Source organism: Manis pentadactyla, chromosome 2 (genome assembly GCF_030020395.1).
Source record: "Manis pentadactyla isolate mManPen7 chromosome 2, mManPen7.hap1, whole genome shotgun sequence".
Classification (NCBI taxonomy): domain Eukaryota; kingdom Metazoa; phylum Chordata; class Mammalia; order Pholidota; family Manidae; genus Manis; species Manis pentadactyla.
This window is the reverse complement of record NC_080020.1, coordinates 87,955,101-87,977,144: the sequence shown is the minus strand read 5'-3', so window position 1 is coordinate 87,977,144 and position 22,044 is coordinate 87,955,101. Positions and strand designations below refer to the sequence as shown.

General features: G+C 34.5%; 1 protein-coding gene across 1 annotated transcript in view; it reads left to right on the top strand.

The window, feature by feature from the left end:
- SLC30A5 (solute carrier family 30 member 5) overlaps positions 1-22,044 on the top strand; it is a 37,688-nt gene that overhangs the window by 6,923 nt on the left and 8,721 nt on the right. The window contains exons 2-12 of the mRNA XM_036887752.2: positions 654-776; positions 1,929-1,995; positions 3,268-3,353; positions 6,044-6,131; positions 8,295-8,382; positions 17,094-17,170; positions 17,415-17,585; positions 18,084-18,372; positions 18,539-18,747; positions 19,285-19,442; positions 20,282-20,411. Coding sequence (XP_036743647.1) covers positions 654-776; positions 1,929-1,995; positions 3,268-3,353; positions 6,044-6,131; positions 8,295-8,382; positions 17,094-17,170; positions 17,415-17,585; positions 18,084-18,372; positions 18,539-18,747; positions 19,285-19,442; positions 20,282-20,411 — 1,486 coding nt within the window. The remainder of the gene's footprint in view (positions 1-653; positions 777-1,928; positions 1,996-3,267; positions 3,354-6,043; positions 6,132-8,294; positions 8,383-17,093; positions 17,171-17,414; positions 17,586-18,083; positions 18,373-18,538; positions 18,748-19,284; positions 19,443-20,281; positions 20,412-22,044) is intronic.

The following is a 22,044-nucleotide window of genomic DNA, read 5'->3' as shown; positions in this document are numbered from 1 at the left end:
TTTCTGCCTTATGTCTGTCAAGATCTCTCCAGTGGCCAAGCCTCACTTGTCCTGGCTGTGCTGGGTAGGAATCTGGGTATCTCACTACCTGAAGACATCCTTAGTGATCCAACTCTTTTAAGCTCCCCACACCCTCTTCAAGGTGCTTCAAATTCCTGAGTCATTTCGGACTCTGCAGGTCAGGTCACGTGACTTTTCAACCAGGCCTTTTCCTGCAGTCACTAGACAAAGCAGAGGGACAGATCAAGGGCACTGACTCTGGTCTTCTAGTTTCATGCCAGAGACTTTCATTTCAATTTTTATTCTCTTTGTTTGGAATAATTGTTTAACTTAAAAAAGATTACAAAACAGGCAACTCAATTAACCAAGAACATTTTTTATTTTTAGTTTGGCCTTTTTTTTTTTAGTATGTTGTCTTCACATACATGTTCATATACATTGAAAAGAATCTAGAAATATGTCTACCGAAACGTTGATAGTAGTTATCATATATGGATCATGAGTTGTTTGGATTTTTGTTTGTTTCATTTTTTTGTTTGTGTGTATCTATGATTTTTATAATGACCCCTATTGTATAATAAGAAAAATACAAAGATTGCACAGTTCTTGTGATTTCAGTGATACTGAAACTTGTTTCTGCTTTTATTTTTCAGATTAACAAAATATATTGTGTTACTATGTTTCACTAAATTTTTGAAGGCTGTGGGACTTTTTGAATCATATGATCTCCTAAAAGCAGTTCACATTATTCAATTCATTTTTATATTAAAACTTGGGTAAGTGTCTGTGGTTCTTTTTTTTTTACTTAGTTTTTTTTCTTTTCCTGTGAAAATCCTGTTTCACCTTAGTATCACTAGAAAATTTTACATAGAATAAATGTTTCAATTTATCCCTCTTGACAAGAATTTGGCAATTTTTTTTAAATGGGATAACCTAACATTGGAGATATTAGGAGACTGTTTTTTATTTTAAAAAAAAGATTATTAAACTCTAATAGCTTGCCAAAACATAGACAATTACTTTAGTTTATGTTAATGAGATTTTCGCAATTTTCTTTTAATGTCTGATTTAAGTAAAGACAGCTGCATTCTCCTCTCTCCTTCAACATTAATCTATTGTAGTATCTCACATGAACTAACCTCTGAAAAGTTCCAGTATACGCGCCTATGAGAATAAGAGTGAAAAGGGCAAATAAAAGGGTCTCAAGGGCTCTAGATTCCCAGACTATTCCACTGGTATAGTCCAACTTCCAGCATGTATAAGATGTTAAGTGAGATTTGTCTTGGCACTGATATTCCTTATTTTCTAAGTTAAACCATGCTGGGCTATGTTTACTAAATGATGCCCTTCATAGTGTTCTATACAGTATAATTTATACAAGATAAATTTTACATTATTATGCATATAGTAAGAAATCTCACTAAGTATTCATTAGACATTGAAATTGATGGTGACCACCCTCTGTGTTGATAAAAATCTCTCTTAAAGAGTCCTGGGAATAAAGTAATTATGGAAAGTGATTCTTAACTAAAAAATTTTAAATACCAGTTGTATGCATTTTTATGTAACTTTTGGGAATGAAAAGTGGGGACATATAATTAGTACTTTCTTCATTTCTATAATTTCAAGATTTTTTATTTTTGAATTTTGGAGAAGATAGGAATTGTTCTCCTTGGATTTCAAAGCATGAAAAAATATTGAGACTCCTTTTCTTTTGTGAGTTGTGAACTGGTTCAGAAGGTAATTGTAAATGAAGAATTCCCAAAATGTTTCAGTGGAAGCCTTGTTAAAATATGTATTGTTCTTCAGCATAATTTCTTTAGCAGATAACAAGTTCTAGTATGTTTGTTTACAACAAATGTCTTAAAAACCATAGCTTGTATATAAGATTGATTAATGTTAATATATTAATGCTTCAATATTCACAGGACTGCATTTTTTATGGTTTTGTTTCAAAAGCCATTTTCTTCTGGGAAAAGTATTACCAAACACCAGGTGAGTTTTTGCAGAATCCTTTTTTCCTAGCCGTTTCCAATTCAGTAGGCCAGGAGACGATGCTCTTTTCTTATCAGGAATACTTAACAAATCATGTAAGTGCACAGCAGAATTAATATTTCCAGAGTTAACTTGCCCTTTCTTGTCTTATATTTTAAGAACTGAGGCTTTAAGAGTAAACTATAAAATACAAAGATAATGGAATGTTTAAATATTCTTGTCTTATATTTTAAGAACCAAGGCTTTAAGAGTAAACTATAAAATGCAAAGATAATGGAATGTTTAAATATGGAGAGAGGGTAGAAAAATTTTAAAGCATGCATGTGATTATCTCCTTTAACACAAGATCCTTACTTTAAAACATTCACAAATTAGACATGGAGACATGCCCAAGGACCTAGTACCAATGTCATCAGGAGGCCAGTAAAGCATGGGGGTTAAAAATGAGGTCCCTGAAGTCAACAAATTCATGTTCTGTGTGTCTTACTCTTACTTTGAGCAAGTTACTTCATTTCTCTACCTTAATTTCTCACCTGTTAAATGGAGATAATAATACCTTCCTAATCTGTGAAGAATAAATAAATTAGTATGCTAAAATTCTTAAAATAGTGCCTATCATATAATGGCTATGCAATATATATTAGTTGTCACCGTTATCATCATCATCATTATTCCCTTTAGGTATCAGAAGTTTAAAATGTGTACCAGGAATGTCCTGTGTTCTGCATAATCATCTCACATTATCACCTCTTCATACAGTAGTTCTACCCTACTACATGTTTCCTTTATGTCACAACTTAGAATTCTGTGCCATGATTTTTTTTATTAGAATGACAAATTTAAGTGTCTCTGTTTTAGAGATCAAAAATATTTTTTAACATAGAATTGGTATTTCAAACCCCATCTTTTTTCTTTTTAAAATTGGATCTGTGAAGATTCATGATGGAAAAAAATTTAAAGATTAAAACATTTAGTGTTCCTAGCAGACTAGTGAGAAATGAGTGAAAAGACAGACAGAAAAAATTGTACTCCATAAAGAAAGATTGGAAGATCTAATACCAAACAAGAATATAGAAAACAGAATACCATCATGCAAATCAAGGTTTAGTCAGGAATCTTAACATTGTCTATTTAATTACAAATATGTAATTATTTAGCCTTTAAAATACTTAAATGTTACCATTATTATCCTTCCATATGTATTCTATTTAAGATTTTGAGATATTTAGCAAAACATGTATGAAATTGTTAATTTTTTATTTCTATTTATAGTGGGTCAAAATATTTAAACATGCAGTTGCCGGGTGTATCATTTCACTCTTGTGGTTTTTTGGCCTCACTCTTTGTGGACCACTAAGGTAAATAAAAATGCATATTTTGAATGTTTATATTTTTTCATTTTGAATATTAGTTTTGTTCCATTATACTCTATGTCAAATATTTGTGTCAAATTATGTACAAATGTTTCTCTCACTGCTATAGCATTGGATACAACTCAACAAATACATATATATAGAGTGAGAGAAAGAGAGTACCAGTTCAATTTGTGGACTAGTTCTGGTGAATACCATTAATGTATTGTTAATGATTTGTCATAGATATTTTACTAAAGTCTGAATAGGTTCAGTAAAGTTCTAGCATTAGTGGCTTTTTTGTCATTCACTGGTGATCTATTTTAGCAACTGACTTTATAAACTAAAAGGTCTTAAGTGGTTAAATAAAATCAATGACTAAAAAAGAGAGTGAAACACTTATTTGCGGGTGGGGTGGGACTCTGAAATAGTACACACAGAAAATGAAAGATAATGCTTGTAAATAAGTATCTTGGGAGTAGTGTGTCAGTCATCACATTAATAATAACTTAACTATTCATGTTCCCCTAGATCTATATAGAGTAATCTTTTTATGTAAATGTGCCAGTTCAGGGGCAAAAATACTAAAAGACCACTTAATTCGATAGGAATAGTAATATGTGCAACTGTGCACTAGCATTCTTTTAATATTTGTCCTCCTCTAAATGGTCTTTGCTTATTGAGTAAAATTATAAGACAAAGTGCCTTGCCATTGATAAGGGGAAATATGAGAATGAGAGATAAGAAGTAGGATGAAAGATGCTTTAAAGAATCTACACTTATGGACAGTGACTTCAGTGGGGTATTGGGGGGACTTGATAATATGGGTGAATGTAGTAACCACAATGTTCTTAATGTGAAACCTTCATAAGAGTGTATGTCAGTGATACCTTAATTAAAAAAAAATGTCACTCAGAATAGTGGAGTGAACAGAGTAGAAAGTGATAGGTGGAAAGTGCTTTGTGAAAAATCCTTTCCCTTCTCCCATCTAATAGAATAGCTTCTGGGTTTTGGTCCCTTTGGCTAGTTTACCCTGTACATTGACAGATGCAGAGTATGCATAATTCCAAATATTAAATCCCTGTCTGTGACAGCATCAGCATCCTGGAGTAAGGGGAAAGCTGGCTGGAATTTCTCAGCTTGGAAAGAGTTTTCAGTTTATGCTTGAATATGAGTGGTGGTATTATTTATTATCATCTCTAATATTTTAAATTTCTAATTCATGGAATTATATTGTGATCTTTATATTGCTAAATCACTGTCACTATGTATTAGGATAGGAAAGCAAGATGGAAAATAGTTAAGTTTTTACTTGGCTTCCAATTTAGTTATCTTATTCCTGGCTTAACAACCTCCCACTACCACCAGCTTGTCTGCCAGTACTGCCCCTGTCTTTCTTTTTCTAAAACCATCGTGCAATTTCTTGATTAGAAAGACTCCTTTGGTGTTTCATACCCTCTCTTATTTTAGGTTAGTATACTCTGCTGATATATTTATTTTCTCAAATTAGAATTCCTAAATATTAACAGAACTAAAGTTGTCACTACTGGGTTCTCATTACAGATTTTCAGATAAAGGGAAAAACTGAAAAATTTTTTGAATGAGCAGCTGAAATCTGTTGCTATTTAGATCCTATAAGTCTCCTTTTGTCTGGTGAATTTTTCAAGTTTTTTAAAAAAATATTTCTTATATGTAAAATAGTAAGTATATATAACTCTGTTTAAATAGTAATAAAATGAACATTCATGTATCCAACACCCAGCCTCCAAAATGAAACCTTACCAATGCCTTTAAACTTTAAAGCACTGTGTGTGTCCCCCTACCATTGGATGTAACTAGCGTCTTCCATTTGTTTTTCATTCTCTTGGTTTTCTTTATAGTTTTACCACATAGTTAAATATTTCTTTTTAATGTTTAACTTGGCAAGTTTTTCATTGTATGTAAATATAATTTCATGGCATGTATTTTTCTGCAGCATACTTTTTCCATTCAGTGTTGACACTTAAAATTTGCCCATTTCGATACATGTAGTGTGTATATATGTGTATATATGTGGTAGGGGGGGTTCATTCATTTTTATGGAAATTTTTTGAAATATAATTCACATGCCATAAAATTCACTCTTTTGTCTTAGTCTATTTGGGCTTCTGGAACAGAAATACCAGACTGGGTGGCTTATGAACAATACAGATTAGTTTCTCACAGTTCCAGAGGGGTAGGAAGTTCAGAATCAAGGTGAGGCAGATGAGGTGTTTGGTAAGGGACCGCTTCCTGGTTCAGAGATGTCTCTTCACGGTAGCCACACATAATAGAAGGGGCAAGGAAGGTCTCTCTAATAAGGGCACTAATCCCATTCATGAGGCCTGCACCTTCATGACCCCAGCACCTCCCAAAGACCCCACCTCCAAATACCATCACCTTGGTGATTGGGTTCAACATATGAATTTGTATTACACATATAGAACTCTGTATGATATGATCCTATAAATAGTACTGTGAGTATTTGTAGTTTCAGACATTCTAAGGTAGATAATGCTAAAATATTTTCCAAAGCATTTGTGTCTATATATTTTTCTCATAATGTTTTATGAAATCAAGGGGGGAAATACTTATTTTCTTTTCTCTTTAATCTAGTTGAATTCATGCTTCCTGAATTAGATCAGATATATTTCATAAATAATGTTTTATTTCTGTAGGACTCTGCTGATCTTTGAACACAGTGATATTGTTGTCATCTCACTACTCAGTGTTTTGTTCACTAGTTCTGGAGGAGGACCAGCAAAGGTAGAATTTTTCCAGTATTAGTTACTTGAAAATTCAAAGTACACATGTAAAATATTATCCAAAACAATTAGATAATATCTTTTAACACTTAAAAGAATGTGGGAGCTTTTTCTGTTAATTTTAAATTTTTCTTACACACTCTTTTTACTTTTTACTTTGAAATCACATATTTCTAGGAAGTTGCAAGAATAGTAGGTACATGTACCCTTCACTCAGTTTCAGTGGTAAATTCTTAGCCAGGTCAAGTACACTATCAAAACCAAGAAATTGATATGAGTACAATGTGTCATAGATCTTACCAAGATTCAGAACTGATCAATCACCACAAAGGTCTCCATGCTGTATACCCGAACCCCTACCCTGCCTCATTCTTAACCCCTATACATCATTTTTTGAGAATATCCAAGAACTTGTCGTATTTAAAATCTAATAAACATTTATCACACATTTTGCCAGCTAGGCAACTCTGTTCATCTTAAGCAGTTTAATTATCATCCCTTTTTTGGTAAATGAGTCTCCAATTTGCAATTCCAAAATCTTACAACTTCAGTATTTCTATTTTACCGTATTAAATGTGTTCTGTGTGTGGTGCATTGTCCTAGTTACAGGGGAAGGGAGAAATGAAGACAAATGAGGTATTACAGTCCCTGTTCTGAAAGGGACTTTCAGGCTAAGTAATGGAGGTAGATGAATAAAGTAAAGTGAACAAAATAACATGCCAAGTAGAGTAGAGAGACTACCCAGCCCAGAGAACTCAAATTTGGATGGATAATTAATATATGGGCAAAGAACTTTCTGAGCATGAGCATCAAAGTAGTGGAAAAAAATCACAAAGGGAAAACTCAGCATATTTGACTTCATAATGATTAATGATATAACAGATGTCATTGTATACATAGGAAACTAAGAACAACAAAAAATGGCCACAAAGGTTCCCGTTTTTTAAAATACAAGTCACTCAAGTCAGCTGAGAAAAATGCTTAAGATTGTCCACAGAAATGAACCAAAGGCAGGGAAAGACAACTCATAAAAGAAATACAAATGACTTTAAAACATTTCTTTTTTAATTTTGCTGCACTAATACTCAGAAATGAGAGCATAGATTTTAAATACCCTCTCACAGTGTCAAAATGAATCCTAGCATCTATCTAGGATGCAGAGCAGTTTTTTCTTAGTTATGACTCTGAAGCACTACAGAATTCCCAGTTGTCCTCTTTGTTAACAGAAGATTAAATTACATTATCTGTATCTGAGTATTGTTGATGTTGTCATATCCTAATTTAATTTAAATTATGAAATTGAAAATTCTGTGGTTTATGTAAACTGACTTTTGTCAAAATATCCACCACACTAATTTATGAAGCATAGTGGTAATCATGTTAATGAATAGAATAGTATCCCCACTTTACATTTTAAACTTTTATCTAAATATTTAATGGAAGTGTCTGGTATTAAACCTGTAAATTTGTAAACTTACAATGTATAATAATGCTATTTAGATTGCTTTTATATCCAAAATTCTGCAGTATTTCCATAAATTAGGCCAATATCCTTCCTCTTATTTTGTTTTGTTAAAGTCCTTTCCCTGGAATGAGAACTTAAACTTTAAAAAGTTAATTAGCTTTTAAGTGCTTTACACCTGTACTAGACTTTAAAAATGATTGCTAATTTTCATAACATGCCCTCTTTATTCTTTTTCCGTAGAAGAATGGTAACTACAATAGTGAAATTGTAAATTTGCTGTCTTCTCTTTCACTTGCATGTTGTGGAATAAAATAAGTCCCTACTAATTATTCTTTAGCTACTTGGGCTCTTCAGCCATCAGCAAAATAGCATTTAGGAAGATTAATTCTGTAAACATTAATAGTTTTGAGCATGGTAACATACCTAGCCCTATTAGCAAGGAGACAGTTGAAGTTTATCATTATTATATGTCTTAAATGCCCTTAAAATAGTGTGCAGAATTTGTTGGAACTCTTTACTTTTGTATCTTACTGTTAATACTGTAAGTTTACATTTTACAGTTTAAGGGCTTTAAAGTTAATGTTATTCTTTCTTTAAATGCTTACTTGAAAAAAATTTTTCTTTAGCATTTGTACAGTCATAGTCTTAAAAATCAACCCTTGAAAAAGCCATCCTTAATATTATTTTCTTCGTTTTCAGACAAGGGGCGCTGCTTTTTTCATTATTGCTGTGATCTGCCTATTGCTTTTCGACAATGATGATCTCATGGCTAAAATGGCTGAACACCGTATCCTTTTGCAATAGATTGGAGTTAATGTAGTCTTGCGGAAAAATGGAATATTGGCAGAATGGGAAAAGAAGGGATGACAATTAAACTGATCAATCATGAATGATATTTTCATAGTCTAATGAAGGTATTCTAAATCAGTATTCAAATAATAAATTCACTCTAAATTAAATATTTTGTAGCATTTCAATATATCTGCAACACCCTAAGTTTTCAGAAATTTACAGATAATAGAAGAATATTTTAGAATGTCCTGATGCTAACTAAAAGAGGTTATAGATGATTTGCCACTTAGCAGAATCAATCTGTTTGCTCCCTTGTGGTTTAACAATTTAAATGCTTGTTTGAGAAGTCAGTGGCAAATATTCAGGTTTTTTTAGATTAAATGAAAAGCCTTTGGCACCTTCTTGCCTGAAAAAAAAAGTTCAGATTCCTTAACCTGGTATTCACTTTCTTGCTCTAAAATACTATTTACATCTCAGCTCCAACTCTCCTCTTGTATAAACCTGACTTTCCAGGCAAATATATCATTTTCCTCTGCAGACATGCCTTGTATCTTTCCTGTCCGCACACCTTTGCGCACTCCATTTATCAGAGCTCAAAACACCAGTTTTGATTCTTCTGGTTACTACCCTAAAACCTATTAGTTAACTAATAACAGCGGGCTTTGTTCAACAATGAAAAAGGATGGCATGACTTTACAAAAACTCTAGGTTGCTTGTGATGCAACTATATTTGGTCCTTGAACAACACAGGTTTGAACTGTGTGTATCCATTTACAGGCAGATTTTTTTAAAATAAATATATTGGAAAATTTTTGGAGATTTGGAAGAACATTTTCTCTAGCTTACTTTATTGTAAGACTACAGTATTTAATACATATGCAAAATATGTGTTAATCCACTATGTTATCAGTAAGACTTCCGGTCAAACAGTAGGCTATTAGTAGTTAAGTTTGTGTAGAGTTAAAAGTTATTTGTGGGTTTTCGACTACCTAGGGAGTCAGTACCCTTAACCTCTGCGTGTTCAAAGATCAACTGTATTCCTCATCCTGCCCTTTTTCTTACTGCTTGCTTTGCTGAGATTTATGTGGTCAATGACTTAGATGCAGGTATAGTACTGATACTAAGAGTCACTCTAGAAATGAGGGGGCGGAAGATGGCGGCGTGAGTAGAGCAGCGGAAATCTCCTCCCAAAACAACATATATCTATGAAAATAGAACAAAGACAACCCTTCCTAGAATAAAGACCAGAGGACACAGGACAATATCCAGACCACATCCGCACCTGAGAGAAAATCATAAACATGCTGACAGAGATGCAGAGAAATACGCAAGAGAAATGGGATGAAGTCCGGAAGGAGATCACAGATGCCAGAAAGGAGATCGCAGAAATGAAACAAACTCTGGAAGGGTTTATAAGCAGAATGGATAGAATGCAAGAGGCCATTGATGGAATTGAAATCAGAGAACAGGAACGCATAGAAGCTGACATAGAGAGAGACAAAAGGATCTCCAGGAATGAAACAATGTTAAGAGAACTGTGTGACCAATCCAAAAGGAACAATATCCGTATTATACGGGTCCCAGAAGAAGAAGAGAGAGGAAAAGAGATGGAAAGTATCTTAGAAGAAATAATTGCTGAAAACTTCCCCACACTGGGGGAGGAAGTAATCAAACAGACCACGGAAATACACAGAACCCCCAACAGAAAGGATCCAAGAAGGACAACACCAAGACACATAATAATTAAAATGGCAAAGATCAAGGACAAGGAAAGAGTGTTAAAGGCAGCTAGAGAGAAAAAGGTCACCTATAAAGGGAAACCCATCAGGCTAACGTCAGATTTCTCAACAGAAACTTTACATGCCAGAAGAGAATGGCATGATATATTTAATACAATGAAACAGAAGGGCCTTGAACCAAGGATACTGTATCCAGCACGACTATCATTCAAATATGACGGTGGGATTAAACAATTCCCAGACAAACAAAAGCTGAGGGAATTTGCTTTCCACAAACCACCACTACAGAACATCTTACAGGGACTGCTCTAGATGGGAGCACTCCTAGAAAGAGCACAGCACAAAACACCCAACATATGAAGAATCGAGGAGGAGGAACAAGAAGGGAGAGAAGAAAAGAATCTCCAGACAGTGTATATAACAGCTCAATAAGCGAGCTAAGTTAGGCAGTAAGATACTAAAGAGGCTAACCTTGAACCTTTGGTAACCACGAATTTAAAGCCTGCAATGGCAATAAGTACATATCTTTCAATAGTCACCCTAAATGTTAATGGGTTGAATGCACCAATCAAAAGACACAGAGTAACAGAATGGATAAAAAAGCAAGACCCATCTATATGCTGCTTACAAGAAACTCACCTCAAACCCAAAGACATGTACAGACTAAAAGTCAAGGGATGGAAAAACATATTTCAAGCAAACAAAAGTGAGAAGAAAGCAGGGGTTGCAGTACTAATATCAGACAAAATAGACTTCAAAACAAAGAAAGTAACAAGAGATAAAGAAGGACACTACATAATGATAAAGGGCTCAGTCCAACAAGAGGATATAACCATTCTAAATATATATGCACCCAACACAGGAGCACCAGCATATGTGAAACAAATACTAACAGAACTAAAGGGGGATATAGACTGCAATGCATTCATTCTAGGAGACTTCAACACACCACTCACCCCAAAGGATAGATCCACTGGGCAGAAAATAAGTAAGGACACGGAAGCACTGAACAACACAGTAGATCAGATGGACCTAATAGACATCTATAGAACTCTACATCCAAAAGCAGCGGGATATACATTCTTCTCAAGTGCACATGGAACATTCTCCAGAATAGACCACATACTAGGCCACAAAAAGAGCCTCAGAAAATTCCAAAAGATTGAAACCCTACCAACCAACTTTTCAGACCACAAAGGCATAAAACTAGAAATAAAGTGTACAAAGAAAGCAAAGAGGCTCACAAACACATGGAGGCTTAACAACACGCTCCTAAATAATCAATGGATCAATGACCAAATCAAAATGGAGATCCAGCAATATATGGAAACAAATGACAACAACAACACTAAGCCCCAACTTCTGTGGGACGCAGCAAAAGCAGTCTTAAGAGGAAAGTATATAGCAATCCAAGCATATTTAAAAAAGGAAGAGCAATCCCAAATGAATGGTCTAATGTCACAATTATCGAAATTGGAAAAAGAAGAACAGATGAGGCCTAAGGTCAGCAGAAGGAGGGACATAATAAAGATCAGAGAAGAAATAAATAAAATTGAGAAGAATAAAACAATAGCAAAAATCAATGAAACCAACAGCTGGTTCTTTGAGAAAATAAACAAAATAGATAAGCCTCTAGCCAGACTTATTAAGAAGAAAAGAGAGTCAACACAAATCAACAGTATCAGAAACGAGAAAGGAAAAATCACGACAGACCCCACAGAAATGCAAAGAATTATTGGAGAATACTATGAAAACCTATATGCTAACAAGCTGGGAAACCTAGGAGAAATGGACAACTTCCTAGAAAAATATAACCTTCCAAGATTGACCCAGGAAGAAACAGAAAATCTAAACAGACCAATTACCAGCAACGAAATTGAAGCGGTAATCAAAAAACTACCAAAGAACAAAACTCCCGGGCCAGATGGATTTACCTCGGAATTTTATCAGACATACAGGGAAGACATAATACCCATTCTCCTTAAAGTTTTCCAAAAAATAGAGGAGGAGGGGATACTCCCAAACTCATTCTATGAAGCTAACATCACCCTAATACCAAAACCAGGCAAAGACCCCACCAAAAAAGAAAACTACAGACCAATATCCCTGATGAACGTAGATGCAAAAATACTCAACAAAATATTAGCAAACCGAATTCAAAAATACATCGAAAGGATCATACACCATGACCAAGTGGGATTCATCCCAGGGATGCAAGGATGGTACAACATTCGAAAGTCCATCAACATCATCCACCACATCAACAAAAAGAAAGACAAAAACCACATGATCATCTCCATAGATGCTGAAAAAGCATTTGACAAAGTTCAACATCCCTTCATGTTAAAAACTCTCAGCAAAATGGGAATAGAGGGCAAGTACCTCAACATAATAAAGGCCATCTATGATAAACCCACAGCCAACATTATATTGAACAGCGAGAAGCTGAAAGCATTTCCTCTGAGATCGGGAACTAGACAGGGATGCCCACTCTCTCCACTGTTATTTAACATAGTACTGGAGGTCCTAGCCACGGCAATCAGACAAAATAAAGAAATACAAGGAATCCAGATTGGTAAAGAAGAAGTTAAACTGTCACTATTTGCAGATGACATGATACTGTACATAAAAAACCCTAAAGACTCCACCCCAAAACTACTAGAACTGATATCGGAATACAGCAAAGTTGCAGGATACAAAATCAACACACAGAAATCTGTGGCTTTCCTGTATACTAACAATGAACCAACAGAAAGAGAAATCAGGAAAACAACTCCATTCACAATTGCATCAAAAAAAATAAAATACCTAGGAATAAACCTAACCAAAGAAGTGAAAGACTTATACTCTGAAAACTACAAGTCACTCTTAAGAGAAATTAAAGGGGACACTAACAGATGGAAACTCATCCCATGCTCGTGGCTAGGAAGAATTAATATCGTCAAAATGGCCATCCTGCCCAAAGCAATATACAGATTTGATGCAATCCCTATGAAACTACCAGCAACATTCTTCAATGAACTGGAACAAATAATTCAAAAATTCATATGGAAACACAAAAGACCCCGAATAGCCAAAGCAATCCTGAGAAAGAAGAATAAAGTAGGGGGGATCTCACTCCCCAACTTCAAGCTCTACTATAAAGCCATAGTAATCAAGACAATTTGGTACTGGCACAAGAGCAGAGCCACAGACCAATGGAACAGACTAGAGAATCCAGACATTAACCCAGACATATATGGTCAATTAATATTTGATAAAGGAGCCATGGACATACAATGGCGAAATGACAGTCTCTTCAACAGGTGGTGCTGGCAAAACTGGACAGCTACATGTAGGAGAATGAAACTGGACCATTGTCTAACCCCATATACAAAAGTAAACTCAAAATGGATCAAAGACCTGAATGTAAGCCATGAAACCATTAAACTCTTGGAAGAAAACATAGGCGAAAACCTCTTAGACATAAACATGAGTGACCTCTTCTTGAACATATCTCCCCGGGCAAGGAAAACAACAGCAAAAATGAGTAAGTGGGACTATATTAAGCTGAAAAGCTTCTGTACAGCAAAAGACACCATCAATAGAACAAGAAGGATCCCTACAGTATGGGAGAATATATTTGAAAATGACACATCCGATAAAGGCTTGACGTCCAGAATATATAAGGAGCTCACACGCCTCAACAAACAAAAAACAAATAACCCAATTAAAAAATGGGCAGAGGAACTGAACACACAGTTCTCCAAAAAAGAAATACAGATGGCCAACAGACACATGAAAAGATGCTCCACATCGCTAATTATCAGAGAAATGCAAATTAAAACTACAAGGAGGTATCACCTCACACCAGTAAGGATGGCTGCCATCCAAAAGACAAACAACAACAAATGTTGGCGAGGCTGTGGAGAAAGGGGAACCCTCCTACACTGCTGGTGGGAATGTAAGTTAGTTCAACCATTGTGGAAAGCAGTATGGAGGTACATCAAAATGCTCAAAACAGACTTACCATTTGACCCAGGAATTGCACTCCTAGGAATTTACCCTAAGAACGCAGCAATCAAGTTTGAGAAAGACAGATGCACCCCTATGTTTATTGCAGCACTATTTACAATAGCCAAGAATTGGAAGCAACCTAAATGTCCATCAATAGATGAATGGATAAAGAAGATGTGGTACATATACACAATGGAATACTACTCAGCCATAAGAAAAGGGCAAATCCAATCATTTGCAGCAACATGGATGGAGCTGGAGGGTATTATGCCAAGCGGAGAAAGAGAAATACCAAATGATTTCACTTATCTGTGGAATATAAGAACAAAGGAAAAACTGAAGGAACAAAACAGCAGCAGAATCACAGAACTCAAGAATGGACTAACAGGTACCAAAGGGAAAGGGACTGGGGAGGATGGGTGGGTAGGGAGGGATAAGGGGGGGAGAAGTAGGGGGGTATTAAGATTAACATGCAAGGGGGGGTAGGAGAAAAGGGAGGGCTGTACAACACAGAGAAGGCAAGTAGTGATTCTACAACATTTTGCTATGCTGATGGACAATGACTGTAAAGGGGTTTATAGGGGAGACCTGGTATAGGGGAGAGCCTAGTAAGCATAATATTCGTCATGTAAGTGTAGATTAGTGATAACAAAAACAAAGAAAAAAAAAAAAAAAAAGGGCAGTTCCTGTGTGGTAACCTCCAACGAGTTCTACACAAGGGTATAAAGGGCATATAAAGGTGTAGGCAAAGGGTCTGTTTGTGTTTATACAGAGGATCAAAGCCTAATTGGGCTACCCCAAAAATGAACTAAGATACGATATGAAAAAGAACTTCCAACATCAGCACTCTGTGGAAGACTCATGCCAGAAGATGATCATCAAAAAACCCCAACAAAGATCCACGCACTGCTACAGCTGTAGATGCACTCATCCCACCCGTTCCTGGACTTGCCATGGGAATGAGGAAGGAGACATCTAAACTGGCCTGTGCATACAGTAAAACAACAAATTTGACTGGATCTATACTGTTGGAACTCAACCAAGAATTTGGAGAAGTGCAAATTGTAGCGCTCCAAAGTCTTACAACTACAGACTATTTACTGTTAAAAGAACATATGGCATGTGAACAGTCCCCAGGAATGGGTTGTTTTAATTTGTCTGATTTCTCTCAGACTGTTCAAGTTCAGTTGGACAATATCCACCATATCATAGATAAGCTTTCACAAATGCCTAAGGTGCCTAACTAGTTTTCTTGGTTTCACTGGAGATGGCTGGTAATTACAGATATGCTTTGGTTATGTAACTATACTCCTATTATGTTAATGTGTGTGCGCAATTTAAGTAGTAGCTTAAAACCTATTCATGCTGAAGTTACTCTACAAGAAGATATGTCAAAGAAATAATCAATCTTCCCATGTTTTCTTCCGCCTGCTACTTCTACAGCTTTTCTTCTTCCTTCCTAATTACAACCCTTAAATAGAATTCGTGCCTCGTATCAAATTTATCGAGTATCATAATTCTTCCAAGTGGTAAAGATACCTCAAGACAAATGCTGGGCATAGAAGCCACAGGGCATAAATATGCAAAGATGTAAAAAGCTAACCTTTTCAAACAATAAGGCTTCTCTCTCACTTACCAACTTCACATTTCCCTGTATGGCCCCGGAAGATGACTGGTTAGCCAGAGACGGGTAAGATTCCTCAAGGGAGGAACAACCTAAGACAGGCACAGTCGCAGGGGGGCCATCAGGTGAGAAATTGGGGATCAACAGAGGTGAGGCTTAGAACCTCACCCCCCCTGTTCTGAGAGAAATCTTCTGCATACGTGGATGTTTTATTGCCCTGGTCTAGCTTGGATTAACACATAGTCTACAGGCACACACCTGATCATCTACATTTGCTCTCTTACAACACTAAACTATGTTTTCTACCTTTATCTTGTATCTACCTACCACTTCAGCATTTTATTAAAAATAATAATAATAAAGAGAGAAATGTAGTATCCACACATAAATCAAGTATAAAAACCAAATGAGTATTCATATTTGAACTGACTGTTTAGAGTTCATAATGCATGAGCAAAACTGAAAGTTTCTGTGATGACTGCCCTTGTACTGTTCACTGTGTAACTTATTCATTATGTAAGAATTTGTTCTCCATGTAAGAACTTGTTTGTTATGCCTCAGAAGATTGGAGACTGACGAAAATTAGGCTTGGGGTGGATTAATGATTGTGCATTGAGCATTGACTCCCCTATACAGAATTTTATTGTCGTTAACAATCATTTGATCAATAAATATGAGAGATGCCCTCAAAAAAAAAAAAAAAAAAAAAAAAAAGGACAGACTTCCAATGGTAAAATAAATAAGTAACCGGGATGTAATGTATAGCATAAGGAATATAGTCAAGATAATGTAACAGCTTGGTAGGGTGGTAGCTGGAACCTCGAATTATGTATATAAATGTTCTACCACTGTGTTGTACACTTGAAACTAATGTAATGTAATACTGTGCGTCAACTACCCTTCAATAAAAAAATAATTATTAAAAAATAAAAATAAATAAATAAATAAATAAAAATAAATAAAAAAAAAAAGAGTCACTCTAAAGGAGCAACCTTAATTCTGTTAATAGAAGTAGTACATAATTCCTTACTCTCGTCCCTTTGTCCTATTTGTGTATGCCTGTTTTAGAGGTTAAGTACTAAAATTTAGCAACTAAGTCTTAAGCACTATTATAATCATTTTGGAGGCAACAAAAGAAATATAGGCCATTCCAATTTATAAATCATGTACCAAAATTAAATTTTAAATTGTTTTGTTTTTAAGGGAAACATTGTTGAGGTTGGTCAGGTTTGGGGCCCCTAGATTAGTCTATAGTCAACTCAAGAAAATGTAGCTAAAATTTCAGGAGGACTTAAGGATTCAAGGAGTTCATATTTGAGTTTTTTTCCTTTATTCCAACTCACTTAGCGGAAGGACATCATGATAGTGCTCTAACTCACATGCTTTACACAGCCATTGCCTTCTTAGGTGTGGCAGATCACAAGGTATGTTCTTTTCTTGTTCCTAATGTGATCAAGAGATTCTGAAAAGTTACAGCAACTGTAACTTTAAAAATGCACTTAAAATAAGTTATCAGTAATTTACAATACTGCCTTCCATATAAGTACTTCAGTAATTTAGGATATGGAAAAAACATACTAGTTTTATTTCTTCAAATGTTATGTATTTAGGGATTGAATATTGGACTGTATGTTTCTAATGAGACTTACCATTTTATTTTATTCATAGGGTGGAGTATTGTTGCTAGTACTGGCTTTGTGTTGTAAAGTTGGTTTTCATACAGCTTCCAGAAAACTCTCAATAGATGTTGGTGGAGCCAAACGTCTTCAAGCTTTATCTCATCTTGTTTCTGTGCTTCTCCTGTGCCCATGGGTCATTGTTCTTTCTGTGACAACTGAGGTAAGAGCAGGAATATGTTGGTATTAAGTAAAATCAGTTGCTATTATTTTTAATTTTTAGTTCAGTACATTGTATGTTACTTCAATTTGAGGTTGCAAGTTGCCTGAACTTGCTTTTTCTTTGTGATTTTGAAAATTTTTTCGAGTTAATTTTATTTATAGTAAATACAAATCAAGTACCACTACATTTATATCCCTGCCATTCCTATGGCCCAAAGGAATCAGTTAAAGAAACAGTTTAATACCTGCTGTGTGTTAGGCACAGTGATCTGGGACATGTAGTATTTATAAAATTATTAAACCACAATGCTTCTGGTTTTTTCATACTTAGGAGAATACTGGGAAAATATGCCAGTACCGTAGAGCGCCTCTATTTTGGCATTTTGCTAATCATATTGAATCATGAGAATATTTACTTATGCATAAAGAGATAAACTAAAATACAAGATGCAAACTTTATACCCATACAGTATTGACAATTTCTTTTTTTAATTTCTAGAGTAAAGTCGAGTCTTGGATTTCTCTCATTACACCTTTCACCACCGTTATTTTTTTTGTCATAATCCTGGATTTCTATGTCGATTCCATTTGTTCAGTCAAAATGGAAGTTTCCAAATGTGCCCGCTATGGATCCTTCCCCATTTTTATAAGTGCTGTACTTTTTGGAAATTTTTGGACACATCCAATAACAGACCAGCTCCGAGCGATGAACAAGGCAGCACACCGAGAGAGCACCGAACACGTCCTGTCTGGAGGGGTGCTTGTGAGCGCAGTGTTCTTCCTTCTATGTGAGCATTTTTTCCCTTGCCAGATTTCTGGACTCTGGTGCGCAAATCATTTACTTAATTTAGGAATTTGTTCAGTGTTGCCTTTAGTGCTAACAGATACTGTGTTAGATTTTGGTAGCTTAAACTTTTGAAACTTTTGTAAACTCCTTTTTTTTTCTCTTTTTAGCTGCCAACATCTTATCATCTCCATCTAAGAGAGGACAGAAGGGTACCCTAATTGGATATTCTCCTGAAGGAACACCTCTTTATAACTTCATGGGTGATGCTTTTCAGCATAGCTCCCAGTCGATCCCTAAGTTTATTAAGGAATCATTAAAACAGATTCTTGAGGAGAATGACTCTAGGCAGATCTTTTACTTCTTGTGCTTGAATCTGGTAAGATTTTTAAATATTAGAGGCATATTGAAACTTTATCTTTGTGAATTTCTGATAATTAGAGATGGGCTAAAATTACATTTTCTCTAAGTAGTAAAAAAATTATAGGATAGACTACTTAAGCAAACAATTTTTGAGGCATTTTAGAAGAATCAGTTTAGTGTGCTATTTCAAATCAGTAAATACAGTAGCTTCTAAAGATTTTTCTCTCTTCCTTTTAGGATCTAACTAAAAACCAGTTTGCTAACATTTGATATCCTAGTTTATTGAGTTCTATAAACGTATCAAAAAAGACTGTTCTTTTAAATAATTTATAAGGTTGACATCTGATTTAGCTTAGTTTCTTATAATTTATATGAAACGAGGTTTCTTCTATAAGTGCTAGTTAAATAACTAAAGAAATAGTTATATAATTTCTTCAAGTAAGGTTTGGGTAATTAAGGGTTAAAATCCTCATTCATGCTTAAATTCTGATAAATCTCTCTTGAAACAGTTTTTCCCAACACTCCTCCCCTATTTTTTTTAAACATATTTTAGCTTTTTACCTTTGTGGAATTATTCTATGGCGTGCTGACCAATAGTCTGGGTCTGATCTCAGATGGATTTCACATGCTCTTTGACTGCTCTGCTCTGGTCATGGGACTCTTTGCGGCCCTGATGAGTAGATGGAAAGCAACTCGGATTTTCTCCTATGGGTAGGTACACTGCCTATCAAGATGGTATGGCACAGTGAAATAATCTTGAGTGCAAATTCTGTCTTAAGGAATAAAATTTTATCATTTTTAATACAAATAATTTTTCAGAGCTTCATTATTCTTTAACTTGAAGTAGGGAAGAGGGAATAAGCATGAAATGCTTATTTGATGAATACTGTATGACAATAAACTCAAGATTATAATCCCTGACAAAACCCTCTTATAAGTAAGTAGCAAAAGTCACTGAAATATTGAGCTCTTTGCCTAATGTGTTTCTTTGAAACAATGGAATGTGCATGGTCATTCTCATCTTTGCTGTTGGAAAGAGTATTCAAAATCTGAAGTGACTATAAATGAACTATCCTTTCATTTCATAATAACTCAACAAATATTAGAATTGCTGATTTGTGAAAGGTATTTTGATAAGAACTACTTTAAATAGATTAATAAGTGTAGCTCATTTTCAGCTTTATATTTTGAAGGGTGGATGACCCAAAAATAAAATTATTTTGGTACAAAGCCTAATCTGTGTGCTGTGACAGGGGTACAAAGCACATCAGGGACTTAAAAGGAGAGAGAAGTAACTTCTTGATAAGAAATTAAAGGCTTTGTGTGAGAGGGCACACTGAAGAAGGACCTCAATAAATATATGAAATTTCAACAGAAATTTATGCAAAGAATCTTCCAGCATTAGTATGATGTGTAAAATCTTGGTAATTTTGTAATATTACTATTTATGTAGTTGAAAATCTGGACTTGCTTCCTCCTTTGTAACTAATAATGTTTATATTTTAAAAATATTTATTTTCCTTTTCTAAAAATACATTCTGCATTTTTAGGTATGGCCGAATAGAAATTCTCTCTGGATTTATTAATGGACTTTTTCTAATGGTAATAGCTTTTTTTGTGTTCATGGAGTCAGTGGCTAGATTAATTGATCCCCCGGAATTAGACACAAACATGTTAACAGTAAGTCTTTTTATTTTCCTATTTGAATTTCTACTGGTATTCACACAGCTTTTTCCTTCTGAAGTTTAACTATTTGTAGTTACTGATCTAGAAAGGTTTAATTTTATTTTTATTTAAATCAAAGTAACCACCTATTTTGCTGTTTATATTTACACTGCTGACTCTTAGAAAGTAATTTATCCCTTTCTTTAATATTTTAGTAGTCAGAATATTAGAAAACATTCCAGAACATACAGATTTCTTTCTGACTTGCTAAATATTTTTCTTTGAAGATGTGTTTTTAAATACCTGAGGAAATTTGCAAAATGTTAAAGTATCAGAAAAATATTATGAAGGCTTTACTCTGTAGATTATTATATTCCTGCTATAGCAACTTTTAATGTTCTCCCTGTACCTCCAAACCTTTATATGTGCCCATTTCTTGTAGTTGTTAGTCCTTCCCTCACTTCTGCCATTTAGCATTTGTCAAAACTTTGCTAATGTGTCTCCTCTGGTAGGATGCTTTCACTTAATACCTCTCTTCCCTCAAAATTTGGTAGATTTCCCATTCTCGATATTCCCATTGTATTTTATGCATTCTTCTTTTAGCAACATTGAGTTATAATTATACTTAATTTGTCATTCTTCCACAATTAAAGATGTGAGTGAAGTGCCTTCAAGACCCAAATTGTATATCAACTCCTAAATTCTAGCACCTGGATTGTAGTAGGCAATCAGCTATTAATTATTGATTGACTAAAAGTAGTTACAAGTGTTGGTGGAAGCAACATATATTATAAACATATAATTAATATATAAACATATATTAGTAAAATGTTTTTGGATTACAGTTTAGAAATATATTTTGAATCTTAATTGCTCATATATTCTGAGCTTTAATATTTATTACAGAAATATTCACACAAGTGTGTAAAGGTGCATGATTCATTGTTTATAATGGTGGAGAATAAAAAACAGTGTCCACCAATGAAAGGACTAAAATAAATTTGTCATTCATATAATAGAATACACTACAGCTATTAAGAAGAATAAGGTATATCTATATATACTAGTGTGAAAAATACTAGTAAGATGTACTAAGTGAGAAAAATTATAAAACAGTATTGTAATATCCTATGATTGGTTTAAAGTGCTGTATAGAAAAGTATAGTAGTATAAGAATAGAAAATATACCATTCTCTTATGAGTGACTAACTCTTGGGTAAAATTATAGGGAGCTTTCACTTTCTACATTGTTTTTTTCTGATGAAGTATATAAAGATGAACTATTTCCCAGTGAAGTAGTATTTATGAGGTGATGGGGCTTCTGAAGTTGTATTTGATTTCCTTCAGAATTCACTAACCATCTTAAAGCTCATAAAGCTAACTGAAATTTAAAACCCTGGCAGACAAATGGTCTGAGTCACAGGAAGAAGTAAATAAGCTCCATTTTACCAAATCTCTTACTACCTTTGAAAATTAATTAAAATTATCTGTCCCCCTTATTTTTATAGTTATATATTTTTTTAAAAATCGATTTCTCCAAAGGAGAAATTGTAGATATATGTAAATTAAATAATACCCTGAACCATTCAAAATCATTTTGTAAGAGGATAATCAAGGGTAAGTAATTTTGTTTATCCTTTGAAGTATT